Source organism: Sus scrofa, chromosome X (assembly GCF_000003025.6).
Source record: "Sus scrofa isolate TJ Tabasco breed Duroc chromosome X, Sscrofa11.1, whole genome shotgun sequence".
Taxonomy (NCBI): domain Eukaryota; kingdom Metazoa; phylum Chordata; class Mammalia; order Artiodactyla; family Suidae; genus Sus; species Sus scrofa.
The window spans coordinates 16,011,916-16,039,246 of record NC_010461.5 but is presented as its reverse complement, the minus strand read 5'-3'; the positions used below and the strand labels follow the sequence as shown (position 1 = coordinate 16,039,246).

At 43.5% G+C, this 27,331-nt stretch overlaps 1 protein-coding gene across 14 annotated transcripts in view; it reads left to right on the top strand.

Moving 5' to 3' along the window:
- Positions 1-27,331, top strand: part of SH3KBP1 (SH3 domain containing kinase binding protein 1) — a 342,082-nt gene that overhangs the window by 189,966 nt on the left and 124,785 nt on the right. For 7 of the 14 annotated variants that reach the window (XM_005673482.3, XM_013985981.2, XM_013985982.2 and 4 more), the window contains 2 exons: positions 1,708-1,782; positions 5,358-5,563. In XM_005673482.3, coding sequence (XP_005673539.1) covers positions 1,708-1,782; positions 5,358-5,563 — 281 coding nt within the window. Of the gene's footprint in view, positions 1-1,707; positions 1,783-5,357; positions 5,564-11,735; positions 12,370-16,758; positions 17,660-27,331 lie in introns of those variants that run through there. The other 7 variants (XM_021080257.1, XM_013985983.2, XM_021080259.1 and 4 more) reach the window with 3 other exon arrangements.

Genomic DNA, 27,331 nt, shown 5'->3' with positions numbered 1-27,331 from the left:
ATGCTTGGCCATTCAGAGACCTCAAGGCCATGTCTACTTCATTGGTTCTCAGACTTGGTCCAGGGGAAGAATGCGGGGAGGTTCTATTGTACTTACAGGAACTTTATCAAAATACTGATTTCATTTTCTTATACTTACTTTTTCTGACACCTGGAGGGCTGCTGTCATTTAGTTTTTTTCTGGAGGTCCCAGCTCACATAGCAGCTGCATTCCTTGGAGTAATATTACCTTCATGATTGAAGTTAATCAGAATAAAAATCCACCCCCCCCCAAAAAAAAACTAGCTGTTACTTGTTCCACTCTGTCATCAAAGTTCTCAAGAGCTACAAGTCTAACAAGAACATTTGAAACACTTGTTTCTTTGGATTATTCGTATGTAGCCAGTGATTTGAACATCCAAGTTTTTACTTTAATCAGACCGAACACATCTGTCAAAAAAGGCAGATTTCAGAACACCAGTGTCCCACCGTGCCCGTAGGACACGGAAGTTAGAAATACCCGATTCCGTTTAATTTGTTGATCTAATCATTTACAATTCCTTTCATGCATTAGGAGTAACCTGCCCTCAAAGTTGAGTTGATGGCTCCTAATGGGATTTCCCACTTTCCTAAAGAGTGTTTCTAAAAAGTGAGACTTTTTGCTCTCTCCCTCACTTCTGCTCTCTGCTTCTCTGTAAACATGGCCTACCTTTTCATCCCTCAGACTTAGTATGAGGGAGCCATGTGACTGGCCTCTGGTTTGATATTTAGCTCACAAGCCATAATAGAGCCTATTTCTTGAATAACCTAAAGTAATACATATATTAATTGAATTTGCCTTTATCAAACCATTTTACCTGTGAATGGTACTCTTTGTATGGTGTGCGTGTGTGTGTGTGGGGGGGGGAGTGTGTGTATTCTATGTACTCATGATTCCAGAGAGATTTGGGCTTTAACCTTGTGTCCAGTCTTTTGCTGTTGATAACCTCTGCTTGTAACAACAGAGAAGAAGATAGTTTGACATTTGATACTGGATGAGTCCTATGTCCTCATGCTTGAGTACAGTCTCATGACTGATGTGGCAAAACCTCAGTTCAAGGGTTTCAAGAAAGAGGGTTTGCTGTGTCCTTGGCGCTAAGCAGAAAACCCCGTACACAACATGGAAGCCATGACTGGTTTCAGACCTCATCGGTGAAAACCCCCCTTGAGAATATTAGTGCATTTTCTTGCTTAAAGGCACTGAGGATTTTAAAAAGAATTTTGTGCCTTGTTTAGACTTTGGGGGTCATGAATATCAGTTTGTATCATACTAGGTCTAGGGGTAGAAGAGAAAGGAATGGGCCAAAATCTGTATTATGTTTGGGTCATACCCTCCAAAAAGAACATTAGTGAGGACTCCGATCGATTGGCTTTCTTCTGGTTGATTGAGGTTTCCCTCCCCTTGAGTTATAATGTTGAAATGGCTTCCAGGTTTCAATTGGGCATAATCTCCATGCCAGGCACTTGCAGAGGTGAGCTCCAGTTCCGGTGCTCACTGCCGTCATGGTTGCATGGGGACTCTGGGCTCATTCTGTAACATCCTTGAGTTCTGCCTAATGGTCTCTTACAGTGGATTCATTGAAGACAAACTCAGTTAAAGACTCTCCCTCTTCCTTCTTTTGCCATCATTTGCTCCCCCTTCCCCCTCTCTTGTTTTTCTCTCCCCTTCTCTGCTCTCATTCACTGTCAGGAAAGACTACCTTTGAAGGGACAATTCTGTACCGAGCTGCACCGGGAAAGACGGAGGGCCACAGACGCTATTACAGTGAGTGACCTTAACAGCAGGAGGCAATTGTAAAGATAAGATCTGGGTACTTGTGTTTTTTGATGCAGCTGCACTTTCCTGAGCTGCTCATGCTTCTGCCAAGTGTCTGTGTGAGTTTCTGATCCAAGGACATGGACTTAACTCGCCCGAGATAAGTGCCGTCTCCTTGGCGTGTGCTCCGGGAGCATTCCCATCACCAGCCCCTGGCGCTTTCCTGTTTGCTTTGTGCCTCTCTCATGTGTGTGACGTGCGTGCATGAACCATGCGTGCAGAGCAGGGCTCAGTGACATTTGTCATGGCATATGCATTTGTACCGGTATCTCTGGGCCTCTGAGGTGGTGTACGATGGCTTCCCATGGAGCTGTCAACCTCTCGTGGTTGTTGCTTTCACAGAGCGGGTCATTGGAAACCAATAAATCACTTCTTCATCACGGGGTTCAAAGCAGTAAGAACTTGGCATGAAAAGTCCATGCCAGAAGTGGTGTTTTGCTTTGCTCATTCAGCCAATCACCACACGGCAGACTTCTTTTGACAGGCCCAGTACGTAGCCTTTTGCGCTGTGAAACAGAGCTGCCGAAGGTTGAGGGGAAGCAGACGAGTGAGGTTAATGAACGAATCTCACAAAGTTCTTAGAACAGTCCTGCCACACAGTAAGCACTATGCATGTGAGTGTAAAACAGAAAATGAATTAAAGTGGCTTGCGGCTCTGAATTGATCAGTGCTGGAATATTAAAGAAATTATTGGCAATGACTTTTGTGTAATTTGGCTAGTTATATGACTGGCCAGAGCAAGCTTGAGGAAGCTTTGTTCTTTTTTTCACCTTGAAGGAAAAATACCCACCTTCGTATCCACACGTGTACGTAGAGACGTATACACAGTGATGAAAGAGAAGATTCAGGTGTGAACACCAGAGCCCCGCTTCTCAACTGGCTGAGGCGAAGTCTCTTTTTGTCCCCCACCCCACCCTGGGGACAGACACCTGGTCCCATGGGCACGGGCCTTCACTACGCATGCGCTGCACCACCTGCGCCTCCCCGAGGGGGGAGACAGACTGAGATGGGTCTGTTCCCTGTTCCCCCAGCCAAGTCCGCTGGCCACACGTCTGGAAGTCACAGCAGCACACACTGCTCTAAGCATTGCCAGACACAGACACTTGGAGTCCTTGTCCCACTGCGTACCAGGAAAGGGCCCGTCACGAACTGGCCCCATTCCACAGACTACACCTTGGATGGCACTGTCCTTGAGTGTCACCTTGCGTTCCAAGCATGACACAGGGACCTTTTATACAATAATGTGGGTTACGAGCACCGCTGGCTAAATGGTACAGCACCTAACAGACATGAAAATGAAAAGCTACCTTTCTTTTCCTCCAAAGGGAAATCAGTCCAGATATTTAACTTACATAGGACTTAAAAGTGAGAGGAGCAGGCTGCCAGAATTTCTGGAAGAAAAATCTGCCGTGTGTTTCCTTCCCAGCCCATGCTTTTGTGGTTGAATGGCCGTGCCAGCTCTCCCTGTGTAACATAAAGAGTGTTTCTCACAGTGGTTAATGTGAAATTATTAAGATGCCCCCAGAAGGCGGCTAATCCCAAAAACTAGAAGGTCAGTGAAATCAGAATGGTAATGGGTGAAAATGTTGTGTTCCTCGCTAATGAAGAATGAGAAAAGAATCCTTCAGATTCCTCTCTTTGAAGAACTAAAATAGACTTGGCCTAATCCATTTGCCCTGCTGCCTTCTGCTGCTGCTGCTGCTGCTGCTGCTGCTGCTGCTGCTGGTGGTGAGAGGGGGGGAGGCGATGATGGTTTCTCTTCACTAACCATTTCTTTATTCCACTCTCCAATGCTTCTTGCCACACCAGAAAAGAATATACAAGCCATTTATCACACAGAAAGAATCCATACGGCAAAATGAGAACTTGTTAAAGGGGAAATGACACAATATTTAGACTCCAAAATTATATCTCCAGCAGGGATAGTTCCAAAAACAATGAACAGATAAACACACGAATGGAGAGCTACTCCAGGGAGGTTCGCCGTGTTTGCACACTTGCATCCAGTCCTGGAAATTGCAGCCGACCCCCTTGTTGTGGGCTCTTCCTCATTGTTCTTGCTCATAAATGCTGTTTTTTAGTTAATTAAAATGTGCACCAGGGATCTTCCTCCTCCCAACCTCCGTTTTGGCATATAAATACCATGTTATTGAAAACAGCAGTAACAGCAAGCACAGCCATTGTTTAAAGGATTGGATTGTGAACTTTGTTATCGATTTAGAATGACCTTTCTATATTTTCTCTGTTTTCATTCTAACAGTTTCTTCCTGCACTGAGACTTCTTTTTTTGAATGACCTCAACATTTTATGACATTTTATGTGAGCAGTTATTTGGCATGTGATTCCTATGTACTAGGAAGCCACCTTCCTGTGTATAGGAAGATAATGCACACCATGGCTAGTAGAGAACAAAATCTGATGATGCCCTTTCCTCCTAACATCAGGAATGTGTAGTAAAGGTTTAGGAGCTGTTCTACGCATCTAGAGGCTTTTGGAGACAGGTTTAATGGCAGACTTTCCATAAAATAGCCATTGAATCCTGCTCTTTGATGGCATGACTGATGTCCTGACCATCAAAGCAAGACTGTACATCCAGACCTTAACTGGAAACACATAGGCTCTTCCTTTTAGGAACACGATTGTGGGCAGAGCCTGGGGAAAAAAGAATCTGGGGAGGTAAGTGTCCTTGTTGTCCGGCTGGTAACTGTTTGATGACTTCCGATACGTGCCATAGGAGGCCAAAGGAAAGGTGTCAAGTCCCCAGAGTTCCTCTTTGGAAAAGAGTTCAGCTTGGGGGAAGCACTGGTGTTGGAGCAGGGAAGAAGGGCTGTGGGCTTGGGCCATCCCGGCCTCCTCCCGAGGGCGACTTTGTTTCCCTCCTTAACAGCTAGGATCATCTTGCCAGTGAAAGCGTTTCCGTGTCAGGTTTGCTTTAATGCTTTCCTGGAGAAGCATGTCTGCGTGCATTTGTTCCTTGTGAAGCCATCCAGAGAGATTTAATTCTTTGGCAGTCATGATTTTGTGTGGTTTCTTTAATTGCTAATTTGTTTAAATGGCTTTTAGCTTTACCGTTTCCCTTTAGGAAATGTTACTTTCATTGCTAATTGCTAATTGACATGAGTCATAGAGATGGGAGGTACAGTATGCGGTACTCACTGGGTGGGGAGGCGAGGAGGGGGCGGGAAGCGTTGTTACTGCGCTGGCTGTAACAAAACAGGTCTGGCTGAGAACCAGGCTCCGGCTGAGGAGAGGTGAAATGTCGCATTTCCAAAGAGATCTGCTTTGAAATTAGATTTTCTGAAAAGTTTCAATTCACTTTTTAAAATGGAGGTCGGGGGGTGGGGAGAGGGAGCGAAACTCAGAGCCAGCCACATGCAACGTTCTCACGGGCTCAGCGAGAAACCCCGGCGCAGGTTATCGGGGATCCAGTGACACCTGTAGAGTGTTTCCTGGCTGGTTGCGAGGGGCTTCACGGCTATGGCTGATTTCTGAGCTCTTTCTTTCCCCGTCCCTGCTCTTGACAGGTTTAAGGGAAACCACAGGCTCCGAGAGTGATGGGGGTGACTCAAGCAGTACCAAATCCGAGGGTGCCAACGGGACAGTCGCCACGGCCGCAATCCAGCCGAAGAAAGTTAAGGGAGTGGGCTTTGGAGATATTTTCAAAGACAAGCCCATCAAACTAAGACCAAGGTCAATCGAAGTAGAAAATGACTTTCTACCGGTGGAAAAGGTAGGTTTGACAGTTTCTGTTTTATGGCAACCTACGGTGTAGCATCCACAAGTGCCTTGCAGGGCTGGGCGTCCCAGACGTCCTGGGCCTCTTCGGGAGTGGCCTGCTCCTCCCGTGCAGCTCGCATTGTGGGAACAGCTTTCCTCGAAAGGCTCATGCTCTAGTTTGCTGTGGCTGTTCTTACTGATCTCCTCTCTATGGAATGTTTCTCGGGATGACTTTTCAAATGGACCAGCCCTTCTCTGTTTTCTCCTTAGAAAAGCCCCCTCATGCCTGGACCCAGGTAAACACAGGACCGTGATACACTTTTCAAGCACCCCTCGACCTCTCTCCTCTGCTCGTATGTTTCTCGGGTGCTTTGTGCTTGGGAATGTGGACGGGTTCTGCAGTGGAGAAAGGGGTTTTACTTTGCTTTTTTCTCTAGAGGCTAGCTGGGAATGGTTTCAGACTGCCGAAAGAAGGCTCCGGCATGTGTGAATAATGGAGATGGCCCTTCCTGTGAATCCCTGGGTTGTTACCATCAGGAAGCTGGCTGTTTTCTTCTGCCCCTGGTTTGGGGTTGGTGAGAGGCAGACAGCGTGTTGCTGCTGAGTACGCGGTTGCCACAGCAACACACCCAGAGCCATCACGCTTGTGGCTGTCAATGACGTCTGCTGTGGTACACTTTTAAGCATCATAGCCTTGCTTAGGATTTGATAAATACTGTGGAATTTTCCGGATTGTAATAAGCTACACCCGTGCTGTGCTTAAGGAAAGTTTGGTAATTTGATTTAGTGCTGCAATTTTTGCTTTGACATCTGTGCCAGCAGGCTCGGGGGATGGGGCATTGGCAACATCTCTAATGCAGGTTTATTGGCGGCTTTTAAATGTTTTTCGGTGAGATGAATTTTTTAAAGTTGCATCATCTTCTGCAGCTGTAGAACTTCCACCCACCTCCTCCCCCCTCCCCCGCCCCCACCAGCAGCCTCGCCCAGTGTCATCATGCATTAGAAACAGAATCTGGAAAGGAAACTTTTGGGACACTTTAACACCCCTAGGGATGAATAAGGCTGAAAGAGCAGATACTTAGAAAAAAAGGACACTTTCATTTCAATTCTTCTTTTGTTGAAGCTTCTCTGAGCCGGCATTGTTTCTTTCAGTAATCGATTCGGTATTTCTCAAGATCTGAAAACTCTCTAGTTAATATCCCAGCCTGTGTGCTCGCTTGTGTTTCACATGGTCACTTTCAGATTCTTGTAAATATTTACAAAGAGCAAATTCCCGTCTTGGGAAGGAACGATGAAGGCAGTTTTCATTTTATTCCAGTGATTGAAATGAACATGACCATTGACTCAGCAGTTAATTTCTTTTGTTTGTTTCATGATTCTTGGTCTTAGTCTTCTCTGTCTAAAAGGATATTGTATGTGTAATTTTTTATTGCTCTTCATATTTTTTTAAATTTTATGGCCAGACCTGTGGCGTATGGAAGTTCCCAGGCCAGGGATTGAGTCCGAGCCAGAGCTGTGACCTACGCTTCAGCTGTGGCAACACTGGATCCTTTAACCCACTACACCAGGCAGGGGATCAAACCCGTGCTTCCACGGCTACCCAAGCCACTGCAGTTGGATTCTCAACCCACTGCGCTGCAGCAGGAACCCCAGTATTTGTTTGAACCTCGAATAATACATTGGGTTGTTATTATTAACAGTGATATCAGTGACAGATGAAATACTCCAGAGTTGTACCTCGAGAGCACCCTTCTCTTTGGAGCCCCAGAGCCATGTGTCCATCTGCTTACTTGAACGTCTCCACACAGAAATCTTAAATTCTTATCAGCTCGCCCAAACCTGAACTCTTCATCAACCCCCTCAAACCACTCTGCCCACAGCCTTTCCCACCGCAGCTGAAGGCAGTGCCGCTCCCTGCTCATGGCTCAGGAGAAAGGCGCTGGGGTTGTTCCTGACTCCCCACTTTCTCTCACATCCCACGGCTGGTCCATCGGGCAGCCCCTTCAGCCGTCTGGCCCCACCACAGCTCATCACCTCTGCTGTCCCCCTGCTCCCTCACCATCACTGCAGGGGCCTCCTAACTGGGCTTCTTGCTTCTCCTCTCTCTCCTACACTCTGGTCTCCATAGCGAAGCCAGGGTGATCCTTTGAAACCCTACATCAGATCCTGCCAGTCGTCTGCTTAAGCACCTGTAGAGACTCCCCTGGGAATCCAACTGGAAATCCGCCCGAGGCCCGGGAGCTGAGATGACCTGACCCCCTTGCCCCTTGGACTTCCTCCCTCACTGCCCCCCGCCCCCCCGCCCCCCGCACTTGCTCCATCCCGGCCCCCTTGCTCTTCCTCAGACGGTGCCACCCCTCCGCCTGCGGACCTTTGCCACGGTGGTGTCCTCTGCCTGGACACTCTGCTTCCACCTGCCCCGCCTGGCTCCCCGCCTCTGCCCCCTGATGCCCGCTCATTCTGAAATCCGTTCCCACGGCCCATCCTGATTACTTGCACTGCAGTTTTCGTTTCCCCTAGCACATACCCCCTTCTAACATGATGTTTATTTTTTTATTATGTTGTTATCATTTGTTTTGTGCACTGATGTGTGCGATGTCCTTGGAACAGTGTGTAGTAGGTACTCAGTAAGTATTAGTTAAAGGAATAATATTCAAACTGTATTAATCTAGCGCTTTAGAGATTATAGACATCTATAAAATGAGGGGACTGGGTGGGACCACAGTTCTATAGTTGGAAATGTAGTGGTTGTATGGTTCAGTGCATCTTTGTGAAACAGAAGATTTATTGTGTTGGTCTTAGTGATGCGAAATGTTAAACTTCATCAGAGGCGTTTCTGTGTACACGCGTGTGTGTGCATCTTGATTCATGATTTGTTTGCGGAATGAAACCATGTGCTGGCAGCTCCCTTAACCTGCTTCTCATTGTGAAGCCTTTGGGGGAAACATAAACTTCCCAGCCCGCTGCGGACAGTTTTTATAGCATCTAAGAGGATTCAAAACTCTCTCCGCCCCCTGTTGTTGGCGCCATGGATAGTTACATAGATTTATGGATCCATTATGTTATTGCACAACCTGGCATGGAGGCTGATGAGTGTGATAATGTTTTACTAGTGTACAACCTGGTTCTCATCACTTTTGAGATGGGTTTGTGTCCAGGATTTATGTTTAAGGAAGGAGGTTTCCTTTGAGAGTTGAGTTCGCTGTTTTGATCTTGCAGAAGCAAAAACTGGATCACATGGGACAGCATCTGTGTTAGGTGAAGCCCAGGCAGATCTTTCACTCAGGCTGGGATATTTGACCTTCTGACATAACTGGTTTGATAACTTGCATCAGGGAAAAAAATGGGGCTCTGGTAATTATTAACAGCTGCAAGTATCCTATTATGCTTTGCATTCAAGTTTGCGAAGTTATGAGATCCACTTTTCTGAGTCTGTTGAAAATGTTGCGCTTACTTTACCGACACTTTAATCCTTATCACCCTACCCAGAGTGGTTGAATGCTGATGATTATGAGCCAAGAGAGATACTCTATAACACTCTCCCCACCCCGACAACAAGGAAATAATGAGTATTCTTGCTTCTCTTATTGAGCTATAAAGAAGGACCCTATTTATGAGTCTTTTTAATACTACCAATTGGATATGCCCGTGACTGATGTGTTTAATATACTATTTAACTGAAATATTTACAGATGAAATGATTGAATGTCTGGAATTTTGCTTCCAGTAATTTGGAAGATGGAAGAGTGAGTAAATAAGATTGGTCATGAGCTGATAATTGTTCAAACTAGGTAGTTGCCTACATGGGGATTCAGTACACTATGCTCTATTTTTATGTATGTGGAAATTTCCCTTGCTAAAGGTTAAAGAAAAAAAAATTGAGGTGGGGGGAATGTACCATTTCAACTAAGCCCATAGGCAAGTATGTGTTATATCAAAACAGTGGAAAATGCGGTATGGCTGGAGATGAACCAAGTCAAATGTCATAGGATTAGAAGGGCATGGTACCATTGTCCTGGCCTATTGACCTTGACAAAGTCATTTGGCCTCAACTGGACCATCTGTAAAATGGAAATATTCTTTATACCTGCCTACCTCATAGGACTTTAAAAAAATGCTGTACTGCTGAAAATACTTGGAAATTATAAATGTAACTCATTTCACTTGGTATTTATTGAGTATTCACTATTTGCTCTGTACTGGGAATACAGTGGTAAATAAGACCAGTTCACTGCCCCTCAGGGAGCTGCAGAAAAGTAAACAAGCAGTAATAATACAGTGTGGGGAATGCCATGACCAGGCTGAGAACACAGTGCTGTGCCGCAGGAGCCCTGGGGCATGGCAGGAAGTAGTGAGTTGTTAGGGAGGCTGAAGAGTGTATATTTGTGTGTGTGTGTGTGTGTGTACCTCCTTCCTGCAGGAAGTCATCTTTTTAAGCCTCCAGGAAGTGATGTTTAGGCTCAGAACCATGGGTCCAGTACACATTCATCAAGCAAAGGAGCATAGAGGTGTCAAGGTGGGAAGAACAACATGTATAAACGCCTCGAAGGGAAAAGGAAATAGCACAGAGCATGTGTTAAGGCTCCAGCAGGAAGTGGGAAAAGATGAGAATGGAGAAAGAAGTGGGACCTAGGTCAGGAAGGGCCTGATGAGAATTGTTAAGGAGTTTGGACCTGACTTCAAGGGCGATGGAGAGCTCTCAGTGGAGAGCAGTTAAAATTAAGACAGCGACATGATCACATAGGGGACTTAGAAAAAATATTACAAGCTGCCGTGGGAGGAGTGGTTTACAGAAGACAGGAGAACTGGAATTCAGGAGAAAGGTTAACAGAAACTTATATTTGTTCTCCCAGTACCCCTCCTCTGCCTCAATGTAGGTTCTAAACCATTTAATAAGATGCATCAGTGCACGGAGAATCAAGATAATCTTTTTTTCATTTTTTTTAGTATGAATTTCCTTTTGACTCAGCACTGTTTATTAAAAAGATCATGCTTTTTGCAGGGCGCAAATGTATCACCTTTGTCATAATTTAAGTGGCTGTGTATGGGGGGGGCCCATTTCCAGACTCTCTGTTCTGTTGGTCTGTTTGTCCTTGTGGCCATTCTCTACTACCTTAATTACTGTAGCTTTGCAGTCAATCTCGATATCTAGTAGTGTAAGGTCACCAACTTTGTTCCTCTTCTTCAAGATTTCCCAGGCTGTTCTTGGCCTCTTATATTTTCATGTACATTTTAGAATCAGCTTGTCATTCCCCACGCCCCCCCAAAAAAACTTCCTGGATTTTTTAAACTATTTTTTTAATTAGAGTATAGTTGAGTTACAACATTGTGCCAATTTCTGCTGTATAGCAAAGTGACCCAGTCAAGGGATAGCATTAACTCTATAGATGCTTTTGGAGGAGAATTGACACTTTTCCAATCTATGCCCATGATATATTTATGTAGGTCTTATTTCACTTTGTAAAAATTTCTCAAGTTATGTCCTTGTGATTTGTGCATCTTTCTCTCCCTGTGTTATATTGCAATATTGTTATTGATGAAGGCAAAGTTGAAGGATATTGATTAGTGTGAGTCAAATGGACTTCCCAGTTGATCTCCAAAATTAGACAGACTCACCCATCCCATCTCAGCAATGCTGAACTCAGGCAGACCTATGCACGGTCTTGGGGAACCAGCAGAGAAAGCCAACTTGCAAGAGGAGGAAAGAGAAGAGCTGAGCTGAGCATACCCAGTTGATTTTTCCTAAATTCATATGTCATAGAACTGACTTCACTAGCCCAGGAGAAAGTGAATAAAAGGACAGAGTTTCAAGACTGCTCAGTTCTGCCCAGAGTCTCCAGAGAATGTCCACGTGGACTCCTCTTTTCATAGAATGCAACATCACGATAAGAGAAGCAGCTTTGAAATATTGCCATAAATGTTTGCGGGAAATATTTTGGGGGCAGAATCAAGAAATTTGATAGTGTATGAGGGCTAGAGGAGATAGAGTGCTTAAAGAGGATGCCTTGGGCAACTGGCTTCAACAGCCGGGTGGATGGCAGTATCATTCCCTGATTAAAGTCACGGATGTGGCTCGGATCTAGGGTTGCCGTGGCTGTGGCGTAAACCTCAGCTGCAGCTCCAATTCAAACCCTGGCCTGGGAACCTCCATATGCCGCAGGTGTGGCCTTAAAAAGAAAAGAAAAGAAAAAGAAGGCAACCCAGTCGGGACTTTATTCTCAGGGATATGGCTGCTACCTTGGCTCCCACAAGTGGAGCTGAGAGGCACCTTCCTCATCAGGCTGTTCCCTGTGACCCCAGAAGGGCGTCATTTTTTCTGAACTCCTTCCCTTTTCATGAGTCACTCAGATGATTGCTCCTGGCCAAATACTTCAGGAAAGGAGTGTCAGGTATTGCACATGGGTGGGTAAATTCCGGGTGCTTAGGTGAGTCTCAGGACCTACCTAACCTGATAGGTCTTCATATAGAATGATCCTGGCTTTTCGGTGTCAGCTTATTTCATGCTGAAGTGCCCTAGGGCCAACTAGTTTTGGCCCTCTTAATTATTGAGAAAAGCAGTCTTTTTGGCCTAGCATCTTCAAACAGCCGGATTGGAAGAGACGTTTTTCCAGATTGTTTGTTTACCCTACTGGATTCCTTACAAAGAAATCCTTCAAGGAGTTCCCGCAGTGGCACAATGGGTTAAGAATCTGACTGCCGTGACTTGGGTCCGACCCCTGGCCCAGTGCAGTGGGTTAAAGGATCTGACATTGCCGAAGCTGCAGCGTCGTCACAGCTATGGTTCAGATTCAACCCCTGGCTCGGAAACTTCCATGCGCTGTAAGTGTAGCCATTAAAAAAAATAAAGAAGGAGGGAAGGAAAGAAAGGGAAGAAAGGAAGGAAGAAAAGGAAAGGAAAGAAAAGAAAAGAGAAAAGAAAAGAAAAGAGAAAGAAATCCTTTAAGAAGCTTTGTGGTCTTCCTGTCTTAGTTGATTTCTGTTAGTGACTTCTGATCTCTCTCTCTCTTGAAATGATTCTGTTTTTTTCCCCACATTTTCTACCATGTTCCACCACTAGACGTTGTGTTTGTAACAGTCTTTTTTCAACGCTCATCATCTTGACTCTCATTTAGAGAATCACAGTCATTCAAATTCATGCCCTTATAATATCAACATGGTAGCTTTCACTTGTAACAAAGAATTAGAATTAAAATCATGTATAAATGAGTTACTAATCATTTTTTAATCAGCCAAATTGCAGGAAGAGAAAATTTCACATCTTCATACATATCTCAGGCTTTTTTTTTTCCATACTAGTAAAAATTCATCAAGCTGAATACTGATGTAAAATTAAAACATGTAAACATCTAAAGTGATGATCGTAGTTCCTTAAAAATGAGAGATTTATGTCTCTAAACCTTTGAAGACTAGAAATAAGCTCTGGAATATCTTCAGGAGCTAAAGATATTTATTTTGACTAATGAAGCTCATCTGGGTCAAAACCTTGTCATGATTACGTGAGACCTGTAGAACCGGATGTCTCTCACAGTGGTTGAAGGATAAGGTTTTGGATATCTCAGTTGAAAGACCCATGGTTTTTAATGAGCAGATGGTGTGAAGATGCCCACTGGTTGCCTGGCTGGGATTTTCAGACTTAGTTTATGTGTTATCTTTCCTTATCTAAGAAAAGTAAGAGAGGGCCAGTGGTAGGAAAAGGGAATGAGAAATAGTATACAGGGTTCCTCTTTAACATGTTAGGTGCTATTTATCATTTTATGTCTGTTTGATAGATACTTTCTAAGACATTCAGCATAGTGTATTTTCTACATAAAGTTTAATTGCGGCCAGATGGTCACCAAGAATCCTCTTCCCAAGAGGCCTTAAAATTGTGTCATTAGGGATGTAGTGGTTATTAAGCATGCAGAACAGACTGCCTAGGTTCACATCCCAATTCTGCCTCTTCCTGCGACAAATTACTTAAGCAGTCAGTGCTTTAGATTCCTCATCTGTAGAATCGGAATAACAGGAGGACCTGGCCCATACGGCTGTTAAGAGGATTAAGTAACACACACACACACCACACACACACAAAGGTAACAGTGCCTGGCAGAGAATAATTACTTGATTAACGTTAGTAGTTATTATTGTTACCCTTCTGTTTATTCGAACAGAAGGAGTGCTTATAAATAGCAGTGCAGCTTTCAGGATCATTTCTTTAACTTTTGATTATGGAAAAATTAAAACTCAGAGAAATAGAGATGAATTTTTGCTAAATCTCTGGTATCTGTGTTTTTTTGACTTCACGTCTTCACTGTCAGCCACTAGAAAGTGTGTGTCATGGACAGGATTTGTAGGGCAGTGCAGATACTCTCTACGTACTCTGTATGATAGTGTGATGATGGCTACATGGTAATACACATTTGTTGAAAGTCGTGGAATGTACAATGTAAGAGTGAGCCCTAGGGTAAACTATTGATACTGGGTGGTAATGGCAATTCTCTGTGGGTTCAGCAGTTGTAGCAAATGTACCACTCTTGTGGGGGTGTTGGTAGTGGGGAGCTGAGCATGTGAGGAGGCACAGGGCATATGGAAATCTCTACCTTCCTTTCATTGTTCTGTGAACCTAAAACTGCTCAAAAAAACCTTAAAAAAAAAGTCACCCTGATTTTGGACCCTGTCTTTGTTAGCCACCATTGTATTTATAGTTGCTTGAAAATCATTGGTAAAGTTTAGTTGACCGTCACTAAATATCTTTTGACTGAATACGTGAATACAGCATTTTGTCCTAATCTAGTCACAGTCGTAAAGGACGACTCGTTCTGTCTGGGGTCTGCTTGTAGTCTGGCTAGAGATTTCTTCTTCCATTTATTCATTAATTGGCTCATTCTTTCATTCACTGAAGCTTAATCGAATATATTTTATAGATCAGCAGTGGCAGCTCTGGAATTTCTAGATAAACGAGCTAAGGAATGATAATCCACTTGGAAAGGGATCGGCTAGTTGGCATGTCTGGATGCTGTATTAGCATAATATGTGCAGATTTTTCACCTGGCAGGTCATGTGTTTTGGGGAGGTGGGTGTGGTGTAGTTATTTGGAATGGGGTTCACACCTCTTCCCCCACATCATGCCTTGGATCAGCTGTCACAGGCAGGCCTCTTGGATTGTCCCTACATGGGCGAGAGGTGGGTATGCATAAAAGTCATTATGGCGCAGAGGAAAAAGACTAGCAGAGGTACATTCAGAGCATCAAAGAGAATAGAGAGGAAGGAGCTGCTAGCTTTCCTGGAGGTCCAGAAAGAGGGGATGGGATGTCAGGGAGATCTTTTCAAGGAAAGTGATCTTTGAGCAAAGTGTTAAAAGATAACTGGGGGTTCATGGTACCAGCAGCGGGTACATGGAAAAGGAGGGAGCATGGTGATAGAGAAGGGCTGGGTTTGGCCGGAGCACAGGAAACATGGTGGGAGGAGCCTGGGGAGTCGAAGGGGAACCTGACCCTCTGCCCCCAGGTCTCTGCCAGCCCACTCGGAAGCTCCACTTCTGGGTGAGCTGGCAAGTTGGTGGAGGGGTTCCATTGCACAGTGTCATGATAAGATTGGCACTTTAGAGAGATAACTGGGGAGGTGCCGGGCCATGTGGACTAGAGATGGGAGAGGAAGTAGCTGGGAGGGTTGCCAGTCCCGGGGCTCCGTGGTTGATGACTAATTGGCCAGGCACCAGGAACTTCTAGTAGCTCTTGGAAAGGGGCAGATGGGCCCACCTCATGCACACTCTTTGAGTTGGGCCGCCGTAGCCTGGGTTGGCAGCAGAGCTGACACAAGAGCCAAGTTTCCTTTCAAAGAAAACTCTTTTGTGCATTGTGGAAAGCAGAAAGCCAGGAGTCAGCATTTGACTATCTATGTTAATAGCTAGGCTAAGGGTAAAGAGTGACAAAACTAAGCTGGGAGGGCATCGTTGAATACATTTCTGTATATGTACTTATGAACATCCTCACGTGTGTCTGTAAATCGCACCCGGAGAATGTACGTATACATGTACGTGCAGTAGGCTTAGCTTCCTAATTGGTTTTTTAATAAATGTTTAATTTTAGAATAGTTTTATCAGAGTTATAGAAAAGTTGTGAAGATAATACAGAGTTCCCACTGTTGTTAACGTCTTACATTAATATGGTACCTTTATCACAATTAATAAACAATATTGATACATGATTATTAGCTAAAGTCCATCCTTTATTCAGGTTTCCTTTTACTTCCAGTCCTTTTTCGCTTCCAGGATCCCATCCAGAAGAACAAATTATATTTGCTTGTCCTCTCTTCCTAGGCTCCTCTTGGCTGTGAGAATTTCTCAGACTTGCCATGTTTTTGATAACCTTGGCAATTGTGAAGTTTTGTAGGATGCTCTTAAGTTGGCATTTTTCTGATGTTTTTCTCATGATTAGACTGAATCGATGGGTTTGGGTAGGAGGACCACAGAGGTGAAATGCCATTCTCATCATCTCATCACATCAAATCAAGGGTACATGCTCTGAACGTGACTTCTCCCTGCTGATACTGACCTTGGTCACCAGGCTGAGGGAGTGTTTGTCAGGTTTCTCCGCTGGAAAGATGGTCTGTTTTTTCCCCTTTTCTATAGTCAACTCTTTGGAAAGGAGTCCCTATACGCACCTCGCCCTTAAGGAGTCAGGAGTAAAGCTCACCTCCTTTAGGGTAGAGTTATCTACATTAATTAATTGAAATTCTTGGGCACAGATGAGTTCTCTCATCCCTCCCATCCTAATTATGTTTCGAGATGATGATTTCTTATCTATCCTCTGAATTCCAAATGCAAATTCTGTGGCACTTGCCATTTGCAGCCAAGTGACATTTCCCCAACATTTGTTTTCTTGCGTGATACATAAACGGATTTATGTCTTCTCTACCCAAGCAGATTGCAGGTTTCTTGAGGACTGGGACAGCATTTAATTCAAAGCCCCTGATGTACCAGAGGTGGTTAATAAATATTGAATAAATGGTTTTTGATTTAGATAAATTAAAAATTTCAAAAATTAACCATTGTTCATAACTGAAACCAATTATCAAGAGTCTACATATAGGAGAAATGTGGTAAGGTGAGGCTCCTGTTGACGTGGTATTCTGCCTTGTGAAGTGGTCCTGACTTTGTAAGAGTAGCCAATAGGGTGCTTACTGTGTGCACCCTATTGGCTACTATTTTATAAACATTTCACATATATTACTTATTGTAGCTTCCAGACATCCTTGTGGCTTGGTGCCATTATCCCTGTTTTATAGATAAGGCAACTGAGATGAACAGAGTTTAATAAATAAGTTGCTCAAGATCACACAACTGGGAGGTGGCCCAGTTGGGAATTTGTTCTCAGATGCTCTGGATGTAGAGTTTTGAAGTCTTAGCCATTGGGTTCTGAATGCATTGGAGTAGTAATTAGAATGGTCTCTCATTTGGGGAGAGAAAGCAAGATTGCTATTTAAACATTTATTCTGATTTGTTAGGATATTACCGATGACATGACTGGCGGCAGTCTTGCTCTGTCTTTCCTAGGGGACGTGTTTCTAAAGAGACATGACTGCTTTTCCTTCTTGAGTTTGTTCTTTTTTTAGTGAGTAATTTTTGTGTGGTACAACTAATTTAAAGAAAGAAATACAGGCCCTTCCACGATGGGCCTTTCACGTACAAACCATATTTTAGGCATCTCTCGCTCCCCAATCATGTTATCTCTTGAAAGATCATGGGCTTTTTATTTCTCTCTGACATTTTTTAACCAGAGGTGGTTACTGGGCCCTGCCACATAAACACCCCTTCAGTGTGTTCCTTGTCCACACCTTCACACCTGTGGGTCTGAGCAGGCAGCCTAGATTCCTGCGGCGATGGAGGCGAGGGAGGAGGACTTGTCATGAAGCCACCCAAGCCATGAATCGGCCCTGGCTTCCTGAACCATAAACAAATGCGAGCTTTGTTCTCCCCGTTGCTCATTCGGTCCCAAGTATGACTCAGGGTTAGGCTGGGTCCTTCAGGCTCTGTGCCTTTGGCTGTTGGAAGGAAGTGGGAGGGTTCCCGGGGAGTCCTGGGACCTTTACACACTGAAGAGAGGAGGCTGCCTGCATGATGGGAGAAGAGGTATTGCTTTTACTTTTTCTATTTTCCTTATCTTCTTCTTTTTATCCCTTTTTTTTAAAAAAAAATGTTTTTGGCTTTCAGAGGTGGAATAAATGCCCTTAACTTGTGTCTTATCTGTACTGTTCTGTAACAAGACTCGTAATGGGTTTGCCTTGGTAGGTTAAAATGAAGTGTTTGCCAACTGGGATCCCCATTTCCCCCCCCCCCCCCCGCTGCTGCTGCCTCCCCCTCCCACCCCCAGGAGTGGGGAGAGGGCTGTGGATGTGCTAAGGGGCAGCCGATAACATTTTCTAAAGTCAAATGTTGCCCTGGAACTATTTAGCTGTTTAAACCACCCACCCAACCCCCCGCTTTGGTCAATTCAGCCATTAATTTTTCCAGATGTTTCCAATTTCTCTGTGTCTTGGTTTTCATGTGCTCGTACTGCAGAGAGTAATTTGGATGGGCAGTTTGCACAAGTAGTAACTGTTACACCATGTCACCGAGATATTTAGCAACTACAGATGTTTGCGTGGTAAACAAATCCAGCTTGCTCTTCAGGTTAGCTTAGGAGAAGAACACATCCACGCAGAGCAAGCCAGCTGTGGGGTATTTCACCCTTGGGGGAGTAGGGACATTGGCGTTTTCCCTGCGGATGGAGAAGCTGTGAGTAGTGACTTCTGGGTGCTGTTGAACCGCTTTTTATTGAGGTAAAGCTATTTGGCTAATTTTGTAATACTGGACATTTATATTCATTTGCTCATATACAGAGTAAAATAGAGACACTAAATTATTTGATTTTCTAAAAGTCTGCTAGTAATAGGTGGTCTGGTTTCTCTCTCTAAGTTGTTCATACTTGTCTACCTAAAAGCAGAAGTCTGTTATTTTCCAAACACAAAATAAAATTCCCTAAATAAACCACAGGGTAAGTAAGGCTTACAATGTGTCATGTCTTCCATATTCCTGTTTCTCGTTGAAAAAAAAAAAAATTTAAGGGGAGAGTTGACGATACCTATAAAATATGTCCCTTTAAGTCTTCTTCTGTCAGCCTTAACTTATATTTTCAAAATATAAAAGGAAGATAGCATGACAAAAAGAAAACATTGTTTTAACACATTATTTTAAGAGCAAGAGGACTTCTTGAAAAGTTTTTTGAATGGTGTCTGATCCTTGCCTGGAAGGATGTCAGGGCAGGCAGCAGTTGACTAAAATAAAAAATATATTCACCGGCAGTGGCTTGAGAGAATTTTTCTCGTTGAAAGCTATCTTCAATTTGCTGATTATTGTTATAATTATTATTGGCTGTCACCCGAGTTCTGAAAAGTAAAAATCAGAATTAGATGTTTATGTGTGCGATTTAGATCGTGACTCTTCAGGTGCAAAATGAGTGAAAACTTGATGGATTGTAAGTTGTGAAATGTGGAGAAGTCTTGACGTTGGCCTCTCTGACTCCCTCAGACTAGGGTCTGGAGATGGGACAGGTCTCAGGGCCCCTGGGACCCTAAAGGTTAGTGACCTGTAAACTACTCATTGCACTCCTGAGTACCCACCCCCAACTCTTTGCTTGTTTGTTTCTCAAAATGCAAATAGCTCTGTTACTTCTCTGATTACAGGATCTCTTTGCAATAATTATTATACTAATAAAAACTCAAAGAATATAAAGAAATTAGGAGAAATTGCCCTTAATCCTAGGATCCAGGAATAACCATAGTCAACATTTTACATGTATCTTTCCAGACTTCTATCTGGACCTGAATATTCATGCAGTATACCCATCAGTCTTGATATAATAATGAGGTCATATGAAATGTCACCTGTTTTTAAAACTTAACATATTATGGTCCCTCCCTTTTTCTGTCAGATAGCTACATGATCATTCATTGTCATGATGCACCACCGTTTGTTGAACCAGTCCCCATGTGATAACTATTTGGGGTGCTTCCGCATTTTTAATGTTAAAAACAATATTCTTATATGTGCATCAGTGTACCTTCACTGATTACTTCCTTTAGCTGAATTTTTAAGACAGGAACTTCCAGGTTACAGGCTGACTTAATTCTGGTTTGTTTTGGTTTGGTTTCTTTTTTTTTTTTCTTTTTTGGCCACACGCACAGCATATGGAAGTTCCCAGGCCAGGGATCTAATCTGAGCCAGGTCCTTAACCTACCGCACTGGGCCGGGGATCAAACCTGTGCCGCCACAGAAACAATGGTGGATCCTTAACCTGCTGCACCATAGCGGAGACTCCAGGTTGGTTTTGTTTGTAATGAAAAACCCAAGTATATGATAAAAAGTTCCAACAGAACAAAACTAAGACTTTCTCAGTCCCACACTCAGCTTTACTTCCCAGTGGAAATCCCCATAAAAGCTTTCTGTGTACTCTTATAAAAATGTAGAATCTTTTTATTGTGGTAAAACGTATATAACAGGATACCATTTTATTCCCTTTTAAGTATGCAGTTCAGGGGCATTAAATACATTCACATTGATACTCATCCATCATCACCATCCACCGCCAGAAATTTTTTCATTTCCCCAAATTGAACCTCTGTATTCATTAAATACTAACTCCCAGTTCCCCTCCCCTTAGCAGTTACCATTCTACTTTTTACTCTATGAATTTCACCACTCATGTAAGTAGAGTCATAAAATATTTGTCTATTTGTGGTTTATTTCAGTTAGCATAATGTATTCAAGGTTCATCTATATTGTGGCATGAGTCAGAATTTCCTTCTTCTTTAAGGCTGAACAGTACTCCATTGGATGGGGAGTTCCCATCATGGCTCAACGGAAACGAATGTGACTAGTATCCATGAGGACACAGGTTCGATCCCTGGCCTCACTCAGTGGGTTAAGGAGCCGGCATTGCCGTGAGCTATGGTGTGGGTCACAGACACGGCTCAAATTTGGCGTTACTATGGCTGTGGCATAGGCCAGCAGCTACAGCTCTGATTCGACCCCTAGCCTGGGAACCTCCATATGCCATGGGTGTGGCCCTAAAAAGACAAAAAATAAAACAAACCAACCAACCGAGAAAACTCCATTGGATGGATACATACCAATTTGTTTAACCGTCTCTCTATTGATAGACATTTAGGTTGTTTCCACCTTCCAGTGACTGCGAATAACGCTGCCGTGAACACTGGCATTCTGATCCCTGTTTGAGTCCCTGCTTTCCGTTTGTTGGCTACATCCATATGGGTAGAATCACTGGATCACGTGGTAATTCTCTTTTTGATTTTGAGGGCAGCAGCCATACTGTTTTCCAGTAGCTGCACTTTTTACGTTCCCATCGGGATTCCATGTCCTCCACGTGCTTGCCAACACTTGTCATTTTCTGTTTGTCTGTTTTTTAGTAATAGCTATCCTAATGGGCATGAAGTGGTACCTCATTGCCGTTGGAGTTGGTGTTTAGCGTGTGCTCATGTTGCCTGTCACTAAAAGGAAGGAGGAGTTGAGGAAAAGGCCTTCTGTCTGAGAATCCCCATGAACGAGCAGATCAGCTGGACAGTCATGAGAGATTACAGACTGCTTTGAGGAAGGGCTAATTCACCCTGGTGCTGCAAAGCCTGAGGAAAAGATGAGGGGAGAGCCTTGGTGGTTGCGTGGAATCAGAGATTTAAGGGTGACGGGAGCGCTGCTTCTCATGAGCCGCATACAGGTTGACAGAGAGTGGATGCGAATCAGTTCTTTTGATAAAAGATGAATTTCTCTTTTGTGCTATTTTAATTCTAAACGATAGTGCTTGTTTCATCTTACATTTTGGAGAAAGCCAGTTTTATGATTGATTTTTCTCTCCTCACCTTCTGCTCTGGAATTCCTTGAGGATAGGACGTGCAAGTCCTTATTTGTGAAAGTACATTATTTGCCAAAGAGTTTGTTTGCTTCCATTGCCATTCTTCCATGGGGTGGGCTGAAGTATCTGTCAGTATTTCCTTGCAGCTCTCTTCTGTTCATATACTAACAATTATTTCATAATATTTATGATCCTAGAGTTTGAAGATGGTTGTGGCTCCTAAAATTCAAGGTTTTGAACATTTCTGCATGGCCATTAAAATAATCGTGCTCCGGTACCCAGATTGTCTTTTTCTCTCAGAGATTCTCACGTGTTGTAAAAGTGATGTTCTAGGCAACTGGATTTTAATGGGGTGGATTAAGTTTAATGCTCTATGAAGACTGGCAACTTTAAAACAAGCCGTTCAGCTTACTTTGCATGGTAGTACGTCTTTGCTTACATTTGAAGAATTCAGATCACAGAGATTGTTGAGTCAGTCACCAGCCCATCTTGTACTCTTCTGTGGCATCCAAGGCCGTTTAAAAAGTATAAGATGACAGCCTGGAGTTCCCTTCATGGCTCAGCAGGTTACGAACCCGACTAGTATCCATGGCGAGGCAGGTTCAATCCCTGGCCTCACTCAGTGGATTAAGGATCCAGTGTTGCCGTGAGCTACGGCATAGGTCACAGACGCCGCTCGGATCTGGCGTGGCTGTGGCTGTGGCTGTGGGTGTGGTGTAGGCCAGGAGCTGCAGGTCCCATTCGACCCCTGGCCTGGGAACTTCCATATGCTGTGGCTGTGGCCTTAAACCACCGCCCCCCCCCCAAAAAAAAGAAAAAAAAAAAAAAAAAAGAAAAAGAAAGGTATAAGATGACAGCCTTATTCTCAACTCTGGCTCTTAATGTTGGAGGACATTTCCTAAATAGATGTATACCCATAAATGCTCTAGAAACACTGGAAGCATAAGTACAGTAACCCCTACTTACACTTCTAGTAGAGATTTCTCTCTCTAAACTTCAGCTATAAAGTAAACAATTTACCTATTAAGAGTTTGCCAGAATTGTCTTAAAATCTGCTTCTTTATCAAAAGGTCATCATTAAGCCATTTCACAGATGGCCTGCCCCTCAGGAGCATCACCCCAATTAAACTTATCTTTGAACTTTTAGGAATAAAATAGGCAATGTTTGGAAACATCGAAGGCAGATATCTGGGGTCTCTCTCATTTAGAAGCTATATTTCTGTTTTGCTCATTTGAGATGAGGAAGTTAGGAGTGGTAAAGATGGATTTACTGCCTCATTTTCTTTTTTCCTCTTTCCCTTGCTAAGCATTTTCACCCACCAGTGATTTTAATCTGTTTTGCTCCATTTGTTTTGGTAGCATCTGCTCAGTCTGATCTTTGCATTTGGTTCCTTAGTTGGGTTTCTCATTTTTTTTCTCTTCACTGTAGGCAGTTTTTCTGAAACTTCTCGGGTACCTTTTCTAGGCTTTTAACGAAATTGATAATAAGAGAAGTAAAGATGTAAAATGTCAAGAATTTAGGTCCTAGAGTTGTCCCAGTTTGTCTTCTTAGTACCGTGTCTCAATTTGAGAATGAATTTCTTTTGCTTCAACCGCAGTATCCCCTTACATTCAGGTGTTGTTAGAAGAAGAGAAAGTAGATTTGCTCCTAGTTTGGAATCCTGTTTTCTTCATGGGATATGAATACAGATACTGTTATTTTTGACTCAGAAGAGTCTGAAATGTTACAAAGCTGGTACCTCTATGCCCATGCATGGAAGTAATCTGCTTAAACAATGCATGTCACATTGTTGATTTTCAGTATAGGTGTGAGCAGAATGTAGTTGATGGGTGACCTTCCTGTGCTTTCCAGTCAAGAGTTATAGGCTCTCTGACATTTCAGTGTAAGTATTTTTTGTCTTTTGGGGGCCACATCCACCGCATATGAAAGTTCCCAGGCTAGGGGTCAAATCGGAGCTGTAGCTGCCATCCTACGCCACAGCCACAGCAACACAGGATCAGAGCCACATCTGCGACCTAGACCACAGCTCACAGCAACACCGGGTCCTTAACCCACTGAGCAAGGCCGGGGATCGAACCGACGTCCCCATGGATACTAGTTGGTTTCGTTGCCTCTGAGCCATGATGGGAACTCCTTTAGTGTAATTTTTGTATTCACTGCCCAAGAGCTCAAGCGACTACAGGTTTTCTGACTAGAGCCTTCAGTCATAGGTCACTAGGCAGGAGAGGAGAAAAGTGATCAAGGCAAGAGATGACCAGAAGTCTTGAGAAAATTAGTGAGAAACCAAAAGAGATATACCTGGATCAGGGAGACATCACAGTTCCCAAGTACGAAAAGCGGTCTATGGGGGGCGGGGGCAGGGAGCCGTATGTTTTCGTGTAGCCCAACCCCGACATTAGTCTAGAAACTCTCTGAAGATCTAACATGGGTTGATGGTCTTGTCATGACATCGAATGACTAGAAAGAGGTAGGAGTCTCCTGAGAAGTGATGACAGAAGACCGTGAATGAAGATGGTCAAGAAACTAGGACTCAGGAGATGGCTCAAGAGCGTGGAGAAATGATGGGCAATGTCGCAAAGCATGGAAACAAAACAGAAGTTGAGGAGGAAATGAGATGTGGGGGTTGATGGTTGACCATTCTCTGGTCCACTGATGGCTAAAAAAAGAGGAGCCCCCTTTAATTTGAGACATGAAAGCCCGCTTGGGAATAAGGGGGAAGTAGCCTCTAATGCGTGCTGATAAACTCTTCCTGGTCCTGTGATGGGAGGGGTGTGGACCTCTTTCCCCCGAAAGGTCCTGTAGAATTGGGTAGATGACCATCTGAAACCCGCCTGTCTGAGATAGATTAAGTATAATAACTCAGGAGTAGGGAATGGGTTATAAACTCCAGAAGTACCGTCCCTGGTCTCTGTCCTCTTTTGTCACCATCTTCCATGAATCTGTATTGTTTTCCCTGTGCTGAGCCTATAGCAAGTCTTTGTGGACGGCACAAAGAGGAATTGCTGCGCTCACTCGGGAACTCAAACGTGGAGAGCCCTGAAATGAACGTTCTCCATTGTAATGGAAAAGGACAAGGGATTTCTCCAGAGCAGAAAATGCATCAACGGGGATATTTTGCTTTGCACATTGTCTTCCCCACGCCCCCATCAAAAACCGAAATATGCCTTTAGAAAATAACATATAACCACAAAAAGTGCCGTTTATGAAAGCACATGATTAAAATAGGTGATTTTGTGTTTTGTTTTGTTTTTTAAATGAGGGCTTTCTTTCTCTCTATTCTGTGTGGTTTGGAGTCTTTTTATATATTACAGAGAAAGGCGAAGAGAATGAGGGAATATTTTAGTACAGAAAAATGAGAACATGCAAAAGGAGTAGTGAAAGACGTACAATTTTGTTCATATAGTAAGGGTCTGATTTGCGTAAAACTCATCAGGCATCCTAAAGAGAATTTATAGCCTTAAGAGAACTCTTTTTCCTCATGAAACTTGCTACTAAACTCAAGTTCGAATGAATGAAAGAATATGAATGGAAGCCAAGCACAGACTGAATCGCACTTTTGCTCCAACAGCCCAGAAGTTATTCTCCAAAAAGGTTCCTCTTAGAAGTGCATTTATTCAGTCTGTCCACACCCCAAACTTAAAATAAATAAATAAATAAATGTCAGGCTTGATTTTTGAAAGGCAGCAAAATCAAAGTGTTCACATTAAGTGGAGACGATTGTCGAATTGCCGAGAAATGAAAATAACTGTGAAATCTGTGTGATTTTAAGATTTTGATATACTTAAGTAAACAGTTCTAAGAGCAGGGGTTAAAATCAAACCTCAGAATTTAAGGGGCCTGGTTTTCATCACATTTGGCTTTTGTCCTATTTGAGAAAAGATGTGTAATAATTACTTCGGTTTGTGTTTTAAAAGAGTTTTTGCTTGTGGAGAACTGTCAGAAATCTGAGAGAATAATTAAGCTGTGGACCCTGTGCAAATAGATCACACCCTTTAAGTCAGTTCTTCTTCAGACACTGAAAAATGAGTCATCTGTAAGGAATCATACATGAAAACCAGTTACAAAGTAAATTCAACTCTTTTTTCAGTCCCTTTCACAGGTATGAATAGGAATTCATGGGTTTAATGAGAAGAGCAAGAAATAGATTTTTTGACTTTGAAAACGTGTGATCAAATGACTTGATACTTTATTTGGAACAACATTTATTGAAAATGACTTTATATCATCCACTTAGTCACCACGGATATGAACTGATGAATAACTATAAGTAAAGCGTGGTGATAAATGGCCGGGGATGCGCTATATGGGTGGTTTCTGGTAAGTTACTGTCATGACTCATTTTACAGCTGATGTTCTTAACATCCTCACTTAAGTCTTGGAAAAGGACATAAAATGACACACTAATGAAAGCTGCCTGTGATTTCTAGTTAGGAGGTGTTGCAAATCAAGTCAGACGTCATGGAAGGTGATCCATGGTGCTGGAAGGTAGGCCGTCCTTTCTAGCTATATTAGTGTGTGCTCTGTTCTCCAAACTTGTATTGTAAAAGCAATCACTGGTTTGGAGGAGCACTGGGAAGGAGACAAATATAAAAGAAAGTAAAAAGCGCTACAGTGTAATCACCTCGGGGCCGACAGTGCTGACCTTTTTTGGTGTTTATTTTCACGCCTTTTGCCGTACATTTTTAACAGGTTGAGATCATACCACGCGCGTTATTCTTTTCACCCATGTAATTGTGTGTTTTTTTTCCACTCAGCATGATATATAATTTCCCCTGTCAAGCTTTCAGTACACAGCTCTTTAAAAGGCCGTGGAATGTTCAGTTTTAAGGCTTTAGATACTGAGGGGACCTGGCGGTTTGGTGGTTGCATTGATTCATGTCAATATTACGCTTAAATGTCCCATACGATAGCTGAGAACACCACACTTTCTTGAAAACCTGAAATAAAAAAAATTAATGTAGGAAAGCCATTTTGGCTTGTGGGCTGTGTAGCAGCAGTGGGCACTCCGCAAAGGTTTGTTGATTTTAATGTCGTACCTATGGGATCCAAACAGAATTCCAGTTGTCCCGTCCTTGCTGGTATTGAAAGAAGCCTTTAAGAGCAGCCTTTGGCAGGAAAGCTGGGCCCCTTCCAGGTAGAGGCCTGTGAATTCAGCTTTTCACGTCTAAGCATCCGTCAGTAATCTCTACCGGCGGCTTTAGAAATCGGTGGCACATGAGTTTAGCGTCTCATTTGGCCGCTGTTTCTTAACTGCCTTGGAAGGAGGATCTGTTTGGCCTGGCGATTTAGGATTTCTTCATCCTTTACTGAGTGGATGCCAAGCTTTGTAAACGATGGCTTGGGGTGATTTTCTATGGTGGTGTGTTTGCTCCTGAGGATCAAAATGCCCAGTAAAAGGCTTTCTGTTCTCTGACAACAGGCCATTTTCCCCAGACACACGCCTTGTTGTTTTTCCGTCGTTAACAGTAGATAACAGTTTGGATGCAGCCAGAAGCAGTTGGCATGGGCCTGCACTTGAGGGGCTTCTGGAACAGTCTTCCAGCCCCTTGCTGCTGGGTGCCACCTTAACCAAAGCCTTATTGACCCGAAGGCTCTGTGGCTTGTCGCCTCTGGTCCTCGTTGGTTCTCCTCTTTTCTTTGTCCTGTCTGCCTTTCCTCCCAGGCAGCGACTACGTGGTGATGGCTGTCGCTTTTCTTCCTTGCTCGTTTTTCAGAATTACCGCGTTCCTCTGAGCCCTTCTCTGCCGTGTGCCTGTCTTGGAAAAGTTGTTTCGTGTGCTCCAGTCCCCGGGCAAGCGAACGGGGCGGCTCACCTGCTGTTTTAAAAAGCAGTTGTAATTGAAACAGCCATTCTCTGTAACTAGATTCATAAAGAGGCGTTATGATGATTGATTTT